Raw genomic sequence first — 13,502 nt, 5'->3', positions numbered from 1 at the left:
CTAGTTTCTTCTCTTTCCCTAGTTAGTTTTTTTTTTTTTTAATAAGAATCTAAGTAATACTGCTAAATTTGAGTAATGTAATGGTAAGTAACTAAATACACACATAGGTAAAGATAAAAGCAATTTACGTTTTCGCCTCTTAGTCTCCATCTTGTCATGTAGATGAATTCCATAGTGTGATCCTTCCCCATAATTTCACCATTGCACAGCACATCCAACTTTAAAAAGAACAGTTACATATCCATTAACAGAAGTTAATTTTGAATTCATTACTGTTTTACACATTCTTTTCCAAATTTCAAAAAAGATTCAATTAGCTACAACAAAATAGAAGTAGTATCCATTATTTAAAAAGAACACTGACTCTTTCTGCTAAGAGCACTGGTTCACCTCGCAGGTATTAACAATTCAGATATAACATGAACCAGCATCTGTCCTGTCCTACACAGTCCTATCTCAAGATCACACACAGTTTTGAAATGCAGTGTGAGCTTTCTTAGTCTATGTCTCTGCAATCTTTGAGATTTTAGACATTTCTGTGACAGCCTCTTACTGAATGAGAAGAAATGGTGGACACCTCACAGTTCCTCACGGCACCTTTGCCTTTTGGATCCTTTCAACCTTCCCAAAATGTGAAGGAGCTGCTGTCCTCTTTTTCATTAGTTTGTATTTGAAGAGGGTAAAGGATGGATGTGGGTATGATTTCTGGGGCCTTCGAGGCATCCAAGCTGTCAGAACAGTCAGGACAGTGCTTCAGGCCTGCATCTGCCAGGGCTCTGCAGCTCTCTGCTTTGTCTGGTTGGTAACTTGCATAATACCTCAGGGACCTCTTTCCAACTTGTATGGAACTTCAAAAAAGGGTCATACTCATGCCAGAGCTCATTTCTGCTCCAGAGTTACTAGGAGCTGTGGCTATGATTTACGAATTCAACAGGGCATCATTAAACAAACATTTATCATAGGTCCCTATAAATAAAACATTTCGGTTCTCTAGATATTAAAAGCAAACTGATAGGATTTAATTTAAAGTGTGAAAAGGGGGAAGAAGAATGGGTTTAAATAATTCTTGTGTTGCTAGACAGAAACTAGAGTTTTGAACTGTAAGTCTAAAATCAGTACAGTTCCAACTGTACTAGACAAATTATTAGCTAAATGATATTGATGTTTTGATTTATGGTGATTTAAGTGGACCTCAAAGTGTTCTTCAGACACCATTTTATTTTTAAAAGCACAAAGTAGATAATTTTATTTTCTTTATCTTGCCTGTAAAACAAATGCATAAGTGAAGAAGTAAAAGGGCTTACTTAGTACGCAATTCCTAATCAGGTACACTGCTTCTTTGATTGTCATTTAAAACCAAATTATCCTGCTCCAACCACCAATGCTGCTACAGAAGCTTCAGCTGTTAGGTGTCTCACTAAATCATCCCCTTACAGGTTGGGCAGCAAAATAAAGGGGAAATAGTAAATATTACTAAAAATCATAGGGAAAGCCCTTTGCAGTGGGAGAGATAAGGAGCTGTCAGTGGATTCAGTCTCTTCCCTTCCATCCTTTTCTACAGAGAAATGCAGTAAGTGCCAGCAGTCAGACAGTGTGTATGAGAGTAACAGTTCTCTCAGCTCTAACAACTTCCTGAAAGCTAGAAAATAACTCAATGAGTCACACTTACAAGTAAAGAAATAAAACTGCAAGGGGTATTTTGCAAGAAGAGAATAAAGTGCAAAACCAAATTATAAAAACAATTTCATATTCTATTTTCACTGTTGCTATAAGTTGTTATTATCTTTTACTTTTACCAAGTACATAGGGCTTTGATTAACGTTCACAATTTTTTTTTTTTAATGTAGAAGTTGCTATCTCTGGAAATTTTTTATTATTTGTAGGGCTGGACACATAAGAATTTTTAATTCACAGATTAATTATTCACCTGCAAGATATTTTAAAATAAGTTCAGGATGAGGGGCTTCCTCAAAATAGAGACTTAATACTTGTCAATGTCTATGTTCAAATCCTATTTTATTTCTGCTATGATAACTGTTCATATGAATATTATTGTACATAAGCCTAAAAACTATGTTACTCTGATGTCTTTGTTTATATGAGAAACTTAGCCTTGGCTTTAGTTTTTTTAAGATGCTACTAGCGGAACCCAAAGGGGTGGAAGAGGAAATTAATACAAGTTGTTAAGAGTGCCACTTGGGTAGACGAGAAGTGGTAGCCACGTTTCCACATTATGTTATAAATTACAGCCATATTCCTAGGATCATAAACATTCTCTAAACACTGAACACATTACAAGTTGTGCTGTGATCAATATCAGGGCAACTGCTCTCTCCTGTAAAGAAACTAGTAAACTACACTGATGCAGATACAATGTGCTGGTTTTACCTAGTGCTAAACAATATCACTTTTGCATATCATGGAACTAAAGGAACATTAATTACAAAATTCCTTTTGATAAAAGGACAATATTTTACATTCTGAAAAAGAAGTCTATAAAGAATTGGTTAAAATGGATCTAAAAGGTCTCAAATTTAAAAAGACACACCATCAAGAATGTTGGCATAAAAGGAATCCATTTAGCTACAATATTTATTTCAAGAATACTTAATGTAAAGTTATTTAAATATCTCCTATAATTATAAAATGCTATATTTATTAGTATCATGTTTTAATCAGGATATTAAATTAAAAAAATGCAGATTGCCTAAACAGAATATTACATTCTAAAAATTAAAATTTTAACATGAAAATAATCAGATTGCACAAAAATCAATTAATATATATATTCAGTTTTTATTTTTTGTTAGAATTTTATTTCAGATTATAATTGCCAAAATGATCAAGATTAGATTATTAGCTTACCTCGTAAGAACTTGGAAGTTTTAGTTTTAAACTTAGAAATTTTTTAATAGTTCCCACAGTTACACGTGTAGAACATCGAATGAATTTCTTCATTAAACCCTAAAGAAAATAAAGATTACTAAATGAAAATACTCCATCTTGCTTTGAATAAAACTACAGGTGTCATTTCCACTATCATTCTGAGTATTCTAAAAACGTATTCTGAAAATGTTTCAATTTACAGCTCTTTAGTATTTGTAAATAAAAGTGTTCCTAATTCTTGGATATTTACATGATATTCATGTACTAAGAAAATCCTTGCAAATAGACAATCTGCATTTCTCTAGACATTTTGGTAGAGAACACATCATGAGCTCAGATGATAAAGCATATAAAATATTTTATTATATGTCACTTCTGAAAGTATTAGGCACAGTAAACAAAAAATCTCGTAACTTTTAACTATTTTTAAAAAGAGCCATGATTTCAAATGGGGCTCTAAGGAGCCCTAGGGTTCAACAGAGAGAGGCCAATTAGGCCATGAAGTCCCCACCAGCTAAAAGTCATGCAGCACGGACTCCTGGTTGGGGGGAAACGCCCAGTCAGTGTCTGGTGGGCTGTTGGCAGTACTTTACTGGAAAAACAATGTTCTATGTGCCTTGATTTTTCTCACTAAAACGTAAGAACCGAACCAGAATGGACACCCAAACTGAAAACAAGTCAAAATGAGGCTGTGGACACGATAAACATGAACTAATTTGTGAAACAAAATTATATCCCCAAACCTTAAAAATTACCAATATTAAAACAAAAACAAAACCCAGCAATTTAATCTTTTAAAAATATGAAGTATTACTTCTACTTACATGTTTAGGAAATTAGGTCATCAATTTGGAGAAGTTCTTAAGTTGACTAAGTCAAAAGTAGAACTATCCAGTCAAAATGTATTCCTAGCAAAACATATTTCCCAGCAAAGACCAAGAGAAACTGATCTACAAATGACACTTGGTCACAATTCAGATGGTAGAGGATCCATTAAAAGAAAACAGAAGTTAATAGTTACATTAAAGCAAAACATAGCATGGCAAGACTGACACCCTAGACAGCACGCAGACAAAGGGAGGACACACACACAGACGTTCTCTCTGTTGACTGCTCCTATCACCTCAAGCACACCGAGGTTCTTATCTATTTTCTTGCTCCAAACAGCTTATAAAGAACTGTTAGCACATTTCATAGGTCACAGTTAAGTCAGAGAATAATGTGAGGGTACCAGAAGACCCTTCGAGTATATCCCATTTGCAGGGAAATCTAATGTTGAAAGAACCTGGAGAAAATGACCTGGAGTCACTACTCATAATCTTTTTGAAATTATAAGTATAGAGATGTCAGAAGAATTCAGATTTTAAAAACTATGCAAAAGCTTGTTTCTGGAATTTATAATCCAACAAAATTTGATATCAATCTCTAACAAAATTCCAGGCTGGATTATTTAATATTTGATTTTTAAGCATTTTGGAAATAAAACTAAAACAATTATGCGTTCTCTCTCTGTTAGAATATGCTACAATTATACCAAATTAACCTTGTTGTTTCCTAGCTAGGTACACCTGGGAATTGCTGTACAGCTCTCTGAAAGGCAGCTGACATATTTTAAGAGGGGTAATGACAATTAAGAGTGCTCAGTAGATGATAATGAGGCTGGTGGAGACAATCTTAAAAAGATGACCCTAGAGCAGTGATCCTTCCCTAACCACTTCATTTCATAACACACACTGGAAATGGAAACATCCCTACTACACATGGTGGGAGGTGCTGGGGCAGTGGATGTGCGGCCCAGGCCCTGCCCCGCTGTCCTGAGGGGATTAACATTTCAGCACACCTGTGTATGTGAAGAAATAATATATGGCAAAGATTTGTTTTGTGTTTCAAGATTGTTAACTTTCCCTTTCATGGCACAATCCCCTTGACTTCTGACCTGTCCCTTCTAACTCAGGCCAGAAGAGGAATAGTTCAAAAAAGGCTCCTTTCTGCTTCTAAGAGGCTTTCTGCTTCTACCCTAGAGGCTTTTTCACTCTGTATCCCTTTGTTTTTAGAAGAGTTAAAGACCAGATCCGAAATCAGATGGTGGTCCATATCACAAGTTAGATGGGCTTCCGGTCCTAGGGTACAATGAAATAAATTCTAATTCTTATGGTAATGACTACTGACTGTTTTTATTTCATTATTGAAAAGAAACACCCTGCTTTCCTCCCTTCCCCTTCTTCAGAGTGGTAGGTCAGTATCTCCACCAGCTAAAGCAATTGTCAAACTTGACTCTGACTTTTTAAAAAACTGAAATATAATTCAAATGCCATAGAAGACACCCTTTTAAAGCATACAGTGCAGTAGTTTTCAGTATATTCATGAGGTTGTGCAACCATTACCACTATCTAAGCCCAGGATATTTTCATCACGCCCAAAGAAGCTCCATACCCAACAGCAGCATACTCATTCCTCCCTCTGCCCAGCCCCTGACAACTGCTAATCTAACCTTCTGTGTCTGTGGGACTGCCAATTCTGGACATCTCATACAAATGGAACCATGCAATACAAGGCCTTTTGTGTTTCATTCATGCTGTATGTGCTGTAGCATGTATTAGTATTTGATTCTAGTTTATAGCCGAACAATATTCTACGGGGCAGATTTACCACATTTTGTTTATCCATTCATCAGCTGATGGACATCTGGGCTGTTTTGACTGTTCCGTGATTATGAGTAATGTTATGAACATTCATGTATAAGATTTTATATGACTATGTTTTCGATTCTCTTGGGTATACGTTCAGGAGTGGAACTGTTGGGTCGTATGGTAACTCTAACTTTCTGAGGAACTGCCAAACTGTTTTCCACAGCAGCCGCATCACTTTACCTTCCCACCAGTGATGCATAGAGGTTCCACTTCTCCACATTCTACCCAATATTTATCGTTTTCCTTTTTAAAAAATTACAGCATCGTAGAGGATGTGAAGTGGTACCTCATGGTGATTTTGATTTGCACAGCTGTAATGACTAATAATGTTTAGTATCTTTTAATGTGCTTACTGGCTATTTGTATACTTTCTTTGGAGAAATGTCTATTGAAAACCCACTTAAGAAATGGATTATCTTTTTGTTAACTTTTAACACTCCTTTATATCATATATGTGGCTTGCAAATATCTTCTCCCATTCTGCAGGCTGTCTTTTCACTTTGCTGATAGTGCTCTTTGATGTACAAAAGTTTTTAATTTTGATGAAGTCTAGTTTATCAATTTTTTCTTTTGGTGCTTGTACTGATGGTGTCATTTCTAAGAGTCCACTGCCAAATCCAAGGTCATGAAAATTTATCCCTATGTTTCCATCTAAGAGTTTTATAGTTTAGCTGTTATATTTAAGTATTGATCCATTTTTGAATTAACTTTTGTATACAGCATGAGGTAGGAACCCAACTTCATTTCTTACATGTGGGATATTCAGTTATTCCAGCATCATTTGTTGAAAAGATGTTCCTTCTCCTTGAATTAACTTGGCCTTGTGTCAAAAATAAACTCATTGGAGATAATACAGATTTATTTCTGACTCTCAATTCTATTTCACTCATCTATATGTCTATACTTATGCCAGTATCACAGTCTTGATTACTAGAGCTTTGGAATTTGGGCTTTGAAGTCCTCGAATTCTTTTGTTCTTTGGAGTGTTTTGACTATTCTAGCTTCCTTGGATTTCTGTAAGACTTTTAGGACTGCCATAAAAGGTAGTTAGAATTTTCACTGAATCTGAGGAGCAATTTGGGCAGAACTGTGATCTTAACAACATTAAGTAAGTTTTCTAATCCATAAACATGGAATACCCTCCCGTTTATTGAGGACTTCTTAATTTCTTTCAATGTTTTGTAGTTTTCAGTACACAAATCTTACACTTTTTTGGTTAAGTATATTCCTATTTCATTATAGGATGCTACTGTAAGACAAATACTTTCTTAATTTCATTTTTAGATTGTACATTCCATGTTTATCTTTAACTGTTGTATCCTGCAAACTTGCTAAGCTTGTTTACTAGCTAAAGTAGTTTTTCTGTGGATGCTTAAGGGTTTTCTATATATAAGACCATACCATCTGCAAACAGAGATAGTTTTACTTCTTTTCCAGTCTGGATGATTTTATCTTTTTCTTGTCTAACTCCTCTAGCTAGAACCTCCAGCACAATGTTGAACAGAAATGGTGAGAGCAGGTATCCTTGTCTTATTCCTTATCGCAAGAGAAAAGCTTTCACGGTTTTAAAATTAACTATGATGACAGCAGTGGATTTTTTTGTAGATGCCGTTTTTCAGGTCAAGGTAGTTCCCATCTAATCCTAATTTAAGTGTTTTTACCAAGAAAGAGTAATGGATTTTGTCAAATGCTTTCCCTTCATCTACTGAGATGAGTATGTAGTTTTTACCCCTTTATCCTATTAATCTGGCGTATTACCACTGGACCAACCAACTTGGTCATGGTGTACAGTCCTTTTCATATAGTGCTGGATTCAGTTTGTTAGTATTTTGTTGAGGATTTTTGCATCTGTGTTCACAAACTGGTCATAATTTTTCTTTTTTTCTAAACTTTTTTGCAATTTTTATTGTGTTAAAAAACATGTAACACAAAACTTACCATCTTAACCATTTTTAAGTGTATAGTTCAGCAGTGTTACGTATACTGACACTGTTGTGAAATAGATCTTCAGCTTTTTTTCACTGTGACAAACTACAGTAACAACTCCTTTTTACCCTCTCCTCCCAGCCCTGGTACTCACCATCCTACTTTCTGTTTCTATGTATTTGACTAGATACCTCAAGTGGAATCACACAGTATCTGTCTTTTTGTGACTGGTTTATCTCACTTAGCATAACATCCTCATGTTCATCCATGTTGCAGGATATGACAGGATTTCCTTCCTTTTAAAGGCTGAATAATATTCCATTGTATACACTACATTTTGTTTATCCATTTATCTGCTGATGGACATCTGGAATGCTTCCACCTCCTGGCTATTGTGAATAATGCGGCTATGAACGTGGATGTCCAGATTCTGCTTTCAATTCTTTTGGATATATACCCAGAAATGAGGTTGCTGGATCATAAGGCAATTCTGTTTTTAATTTTTGAAGGAACCCCACATTGTTTCCCATAGACAGTGCACCATTTTACAATTTCACCAGTAGTGCACAAAGGTTCCCATGTCTGTCCTCACTAAAACCTGTTTTTATGTTTTGTTTTGTTTTTGATAGTAGCCATCCTAAAGGATGTGAGGTGATACATTATTGTGGTTTTGCTTTTCATTTCTCTGATGATTAGTGGTGGTTTTTTTTCTTTTTCTTTTAATTGAGTTATAGTCAGTTTACAGTGTAGAGCACAATTTTTCAGTTATACATGAACATACATATATTCATTGTCGCATTCTTTTTCACTGTGAGCTACCACCAGATCTTGTATATACTGTATATATTTCCCTGTGCTATACAGTATAGTCTTGTTTATCTATTCTACATATGCCTATCAGTATCTACAAATTTTGAGCTCCTAGTCTGTCCCTTCCCACCCTCCTCCCCACTGGCAACCACAAGTTTGTATTCTATGTCTATGAGTCTGTTTGTTTTGTGTGTGTGTGTGTGTGTGTGTGTGTGTGTGTGTGTGTGTGTGTGTATTTATTTACTTATATATATATTTTTAGATTCCACATATGAGCGATCTCACATGGTATTTTTCTTTCTCTTTCTGGCTTACTTCACTTAGAATGACATTCTCCAGGAACATCCGTGTTGCAGCAAATGGCGTTATGTTGTCATTTCTATGGCTGAATAGTATTCCACTGTATAAATATACCACACCTTCTTTATCCAGTCATTTGTCGATGGACATTTAGGCTGTTTCCATGTCTTGGCTATTGTAAACAGTGCTGCTATGAACATTGGGGTGCAGGTGTCTTTTTGAAGTAGGGTTCCTTCTGGATGTATGCCCAGGAGCGGGATTCCTGGGTCATATGGTTAGTCGATTCCTAGTGTTTTGAGGAATCTCCATACTGTTTTCCACAGTGGCAGCACCAAACTGCATTTAGTGGTGGTTTTTTTTAACTGAAGTACAGTCAGTTACAATGTGTCAATTTCTGGTGTACAGCATAATGTTCCAGTCATGTATGTACATACACATATTCATTTTCATACTCTTTTTTATGAAAAGTTATTACAAGGTATTGAACATCGTTCCCTGTACCATAAAGAAGAAAAATTTTAATCTATTTTTATATATAGTAGCTAATATTTGCAAATCTCAAACTCCCAAATTCATCTCTTCCGACTCCCTTTCCCTCAGTAACCATAAGATTGTTTACTATGTCTGCGAGTCTGTTTCTGTTTTATAGATGAGTTCATTAGTGTCCCCCCTTCCTTTTTTTTTAAGATTCCACATATAAGTGATAATCATATGTTATTTTTCTTTCTCTTTCTGGCTTACTTCACTTAGAATGATGATCTCTAGGTCCATCCATGTTGCTGCAAATGGCATTATTTTATTCTTTTTTATGGCTGAGTAGTATTCTATTGTATAAATATACCACAACTTCTTTATCCAGTCATCTGTTGATAGACATTTAGGTTGTTTCCATGTCTTGGCTATTGCATATAAGCACTGTTATGAATGCTGGGGTACATGTGTCTTTTCAAATCAGAGTTCCCTCTGGATATATGCCCAGGAGTGGGATTGCTCGATTATATAGTAAGTCTACTTTTAGTTTCTTGAGAAATCTCTGTTTTCCATAATGGCTGCACCAAACTACATTCCCATCAACAGTGTAGGAGGGTTCCCTTTTCTCCACACCCTCGCCAGTATTTATCGTTTGTGGACTTTTGAATGATGATAATTTTGACTGGTGTGATATCTCATTGTAGTTTTGATTTGCATTTCTCTGATAACTAGCAATATTGAGCATTTTTTCATTTGCCTATTGGCCATTTGTATATCTTCATTGGAGAATTGCTTGTTTAGGTCTTCTGCCCATTTTTGAATTGGGTTGTTTGGTTTTTTTGTTATTAGGTTATATGAGCTGTTTATATATTCTGGAAATTAAACCTTTGTCAGTCATATCATTTGCAAATGCTTTCTCCCATTCTGTAGGTTGTCATTTCATTTTGCTTATGGTTTCCTTTGCTGTGCAAAAGCTTATAAGCTTACTTAGGTCCCATTTGTTAATTTTTGCTTTTATTTCCATTGCCTGGGTAGACTGCCCTAAGAGAACACTGCTAAGATTTATGTCAGAGAATGTTTTGCCTGTGTTTTCTTCTAGGAGGTTTATTGTGCCTTGTCTTATGTTTAAGCCTTTAAGCCATTTTGCGTTTTTGATGATTAGTGGTGCTAAGTATCCTTTCATATGCCTGTTGGCCAGATGTATATCATCTGCAGAGAAATGTCTATTTAACCCCTTTACCCAATTCTTAATTGGATTATTTTTGTGGTTGAGTTTTAGAGTTCTTTAGACATTCTGGATATTAGCCCCTAAAATTATGACTTGTAAGTATTTTCTCCCATTTCATAGGCTGGCTTTTTACTCTGTTGATTGTGCCTTTTGATGCATAGAAGTTCTTTTAGTGCGATGTCTTTGGTTTTGGTATCAGATTAATACTGACCTCACAGAATGAGCTGGGAACTATTCCTTCCTCTTCTATCTTTTAAAGAGTTTATGAAAAACAGATGTCAATTCAAATTAAAACATTTGGGCTTTTCTCTCTGGGAACCTTTTTTTTCTTTTTAAATTACTAATTTCATCTCTTTGCCTGTTATAATAGGTCTTCAGATTTCTGTATTTCTTGAGTCAGTTTTGGTAGTTTGTGTCTTTCTAGGAATTTTCCATTTCATCTAGGTTATCTAATTTGTTGGCATTCTATTGTTCATAGCAGTCTCTTATAATCCTATCTTATTTCTGTAAGGTTGCTAGTAATATTTGTTCTTTCATTCCTGATTTTAGTAAGTCGAGTCCTCTTTTCTTCTTAATTTGTCCAGCAAAATATTTGCCAATTTTCTTTATCTTCTCAAAGAACAACCTTTTGGTTTTGTTAACTTTCTCTATTGCTTTTCTATTCTCTATTTCATTTTTTCCTAATCAAATCTTTATTAATTGCTTTCTTTTGCTTCCTTATAGTTTGTTCTTTTTTCTGGTTTCTTAAGGTATAAGACTAGGTTATTAATTTGAGATCTCTCTTCTGTTTTAATGTAGGTGTTCATCGGTATAAATTTCCCTCTAAACACTGCTTTTACCACATCCTGTAAGTTTTGGTGTGTTATGCTTTCATCTTCATTCATCTTATAGTATTTTCTAATTTTCCTTGTGATTTCTTCTTTGACATACTGCTTATTTAAGAGTATGTTGCTTAATATCCACACATTTGGGAATTTTGGCAAGTTTCATCTTGTTACTGATTTCTAATTCCATTGGGGTTGAAGGATATAGCTTGTATGATTTCAATCCTTTTAAATTTACAGAAATTTCTTTTGTAGCCTAACATAAGATTTACCCTGATGAATGTTTCATATGTATTTGAGAAGAATGTGTACACTGCTGTTGTTGGGTAGAGCATTATATAGATGTCTGTTAGGTACAGTTTGTTTTGGTGCTGTTCCAATTGTCTATTGCCTTATTGACCTTTTTTTCCTATTTGTTCTATCCATTATTGAAAATGTGTGTATGTAGAGAGGTACAGCTCAGTGGTAGAGTGCATGCTTAGTATGCACAAGGTACAGGGTTCAATCCCCCAGTACCTCCATTAAATAAATAACTAAATAACCTAATTATTTCTTGTCACCCCCCCCCAAAATCTTTAAAAACTGTCATATTGAAATCCATTATTGAAAGTGGTATTGTCTCTTTCTCCCTTCAATTCTGTCAGTTTTTGCTTCATATATGTTATGGCTTCATATATTTTGCTGTTAGGTGCATTTATATTAATAACTGCTATACTGCTCTGATGATTAACATTTTTATCATTATAGAAACATCCTTCTTTGTCTCTGATAATAATTTCTGTCTGAAAGTCCATTGCCTGACTTTCCTATAGCCACTTCTGCTCTTTTGGTTAATGTTTGCATGGTATTTCTTTTCCCAGTGTCCTACTTTTAACCTATTTGTGTCTTTGAATCTAAGGTACGTCGCTTGTAGACAAGACAAGTTGTATCATGTATTTTTATCCAGTCTGCCCAATTTTTGCCTTTAACTGGGGAATTTAATCCATTTCCATTTAAGGTAATTACTGATAGGGTAGGATTTATATTTGCTATTTAAAATTTTTTTCTATTATGTCTTAGGCCTTTTGTTCCTCTATTTCTCAAGTATCATTTTATTTTGTGTTAAAATGATATACTAGAAAATAGCTCTTTAATTTTTTCTTTTACTATATATTTTCAAGTTACTTTTTTTGTGATTTCCCTGAGGATTATAATTAACATCTAAATTTATAATAGTCTACTTGGAAGAATACGATCTTACTTTCAGTAGCATATAAAAATTTGCTTCTCTGTAGCTGTTTATCCCTCTCGTCCCCTTCATGCTATTTTTGTCACAAATTCCATCTTTATACTTATGTGCCCATTAACACAAATTTAGAGTTACTGCTTTGCAGTCATCTTTCAAATCAGATAGGAGACAAAAAAGTTTACAAATAAAATATACCTTCATTTTGCCTTTTATATTTACCTGTACCGTTACCTTTACCAGAGCTCTTTATTAACGTGCATTTGAGTTATTCTCTAGTGTCCTTTCATTGAAGTCTGAAGGATGACCTTCATTATTTGCAGAGAAGGTCTGGTAGTGACACAGTCTCTTGGTTTATGTTTATTTGGGAGTTCCTTAATTTCTTCTTCCTTTTTTGAAGGATATAGATTTTTGATGCACACAGAATTCTTGGTTGACAGTTTTTTTCTTTCATCACTTTGCATATGTCATCCTACCGCCTGGCATCCATAACTTCTGATGAGAAGTCAGCTGCTAATCTTATTGAACATCCACTGAACATCACTTGTGATAAGTCACTTCTTTATTGTTGCTTTCAAGATTCTCTGTCTTTCGATAGTTTGATCATGATGGGTCTAGCTGTGAATTTCTTTAAGTTTATCACACCTGGAGTTTGTTGAGCATCTGGGATGTTTAATGTTTTTCATCAAATTTGATAAGTTTTTGGCCATTATTTCTTCAAATATACCTTCTGCCCCTTTCTCTCGTCTTCACCTTTGGGGACTTTGATTATGTATATGTTGGTAAGCTGGATGCTGTCCTACAGGTCTCTGAGAATCTGCTCATTTATCTTCATTTCTTTTCTTTCTGTTCCTCAAATTGAGTAATCTCAATCTACCTTCAAGTTTTTAAATTCTTCTATGACTCAAATCTGCTGTTGACCCTCTCCAGTTCATTTTTCATTTCAGTTAGTTATTATACTTTTTAACTCCAGAATATTTTAAAAAATTATTTCTTTTTATTAGTATTTTCTATTTGGTGAGATTGTTGTTGTACTTTCACTTAGATATTTAAACATGATTTTAGTTCTTTGCATATATTAAAAATGGATGATTTAAAAATCTGTATTTAGTCAAGTCCAATGTCTTGGAGTCTTCAGGGAC

General features: G+C 34.7%; 1 protein-coding gene across 9 annotated transcripts in view; it reads right to left on the bottom strand.

The window, feature by feature from the left end:
- PCGF5 (polycomb group ring finger 5) overlaps positions 1 to 13,502 on the bottom strand; it is a 116,926-nt gene that overhangs the window by 21,503 nt on the left and 81,921 nt on the right. For 8 of the 9 annotated variants that reach the window (XM_031461376.2, XM_064488210.1, XM_031461377.2 and 5 more), the window contains 2 exons: positions 2,866 to 2,964; positions 129 to 218 (listed from right to left, as the gene is read on the bottom strand). In XM_031461376.2, the coding sequence (XP_031317236.1) occupies positions 129 to 218; positions 2,866 to 2,964 (189 nt within the window). The remainder of the gene's footprint in view (positions 1 to 128; positions 219 to 2,865; positions 2,965 to 13,502) is intronic. The other variant, XM_064488215.1, reaches the window with a different exon arrangement.

This window comes from Camelus dromedarius, chromosome 8, assembly GCF_036321535.1.
Source record: "Camelus dromedarius isolate mCamDro1 chromosome 8, mCamDro1.pat, whole genome shotgun sequence".
Lineage (NCBI taxonomy): Eukaryota > Metazoa > Chordata > Mammalia > Artiodactyla > Camelidae > Camelus > Camelus dromedarius.
Note: the sequence above shows the minus strand (reverse complement) of the source record. Positions and strands in the feature narration are given on the sequence as shown.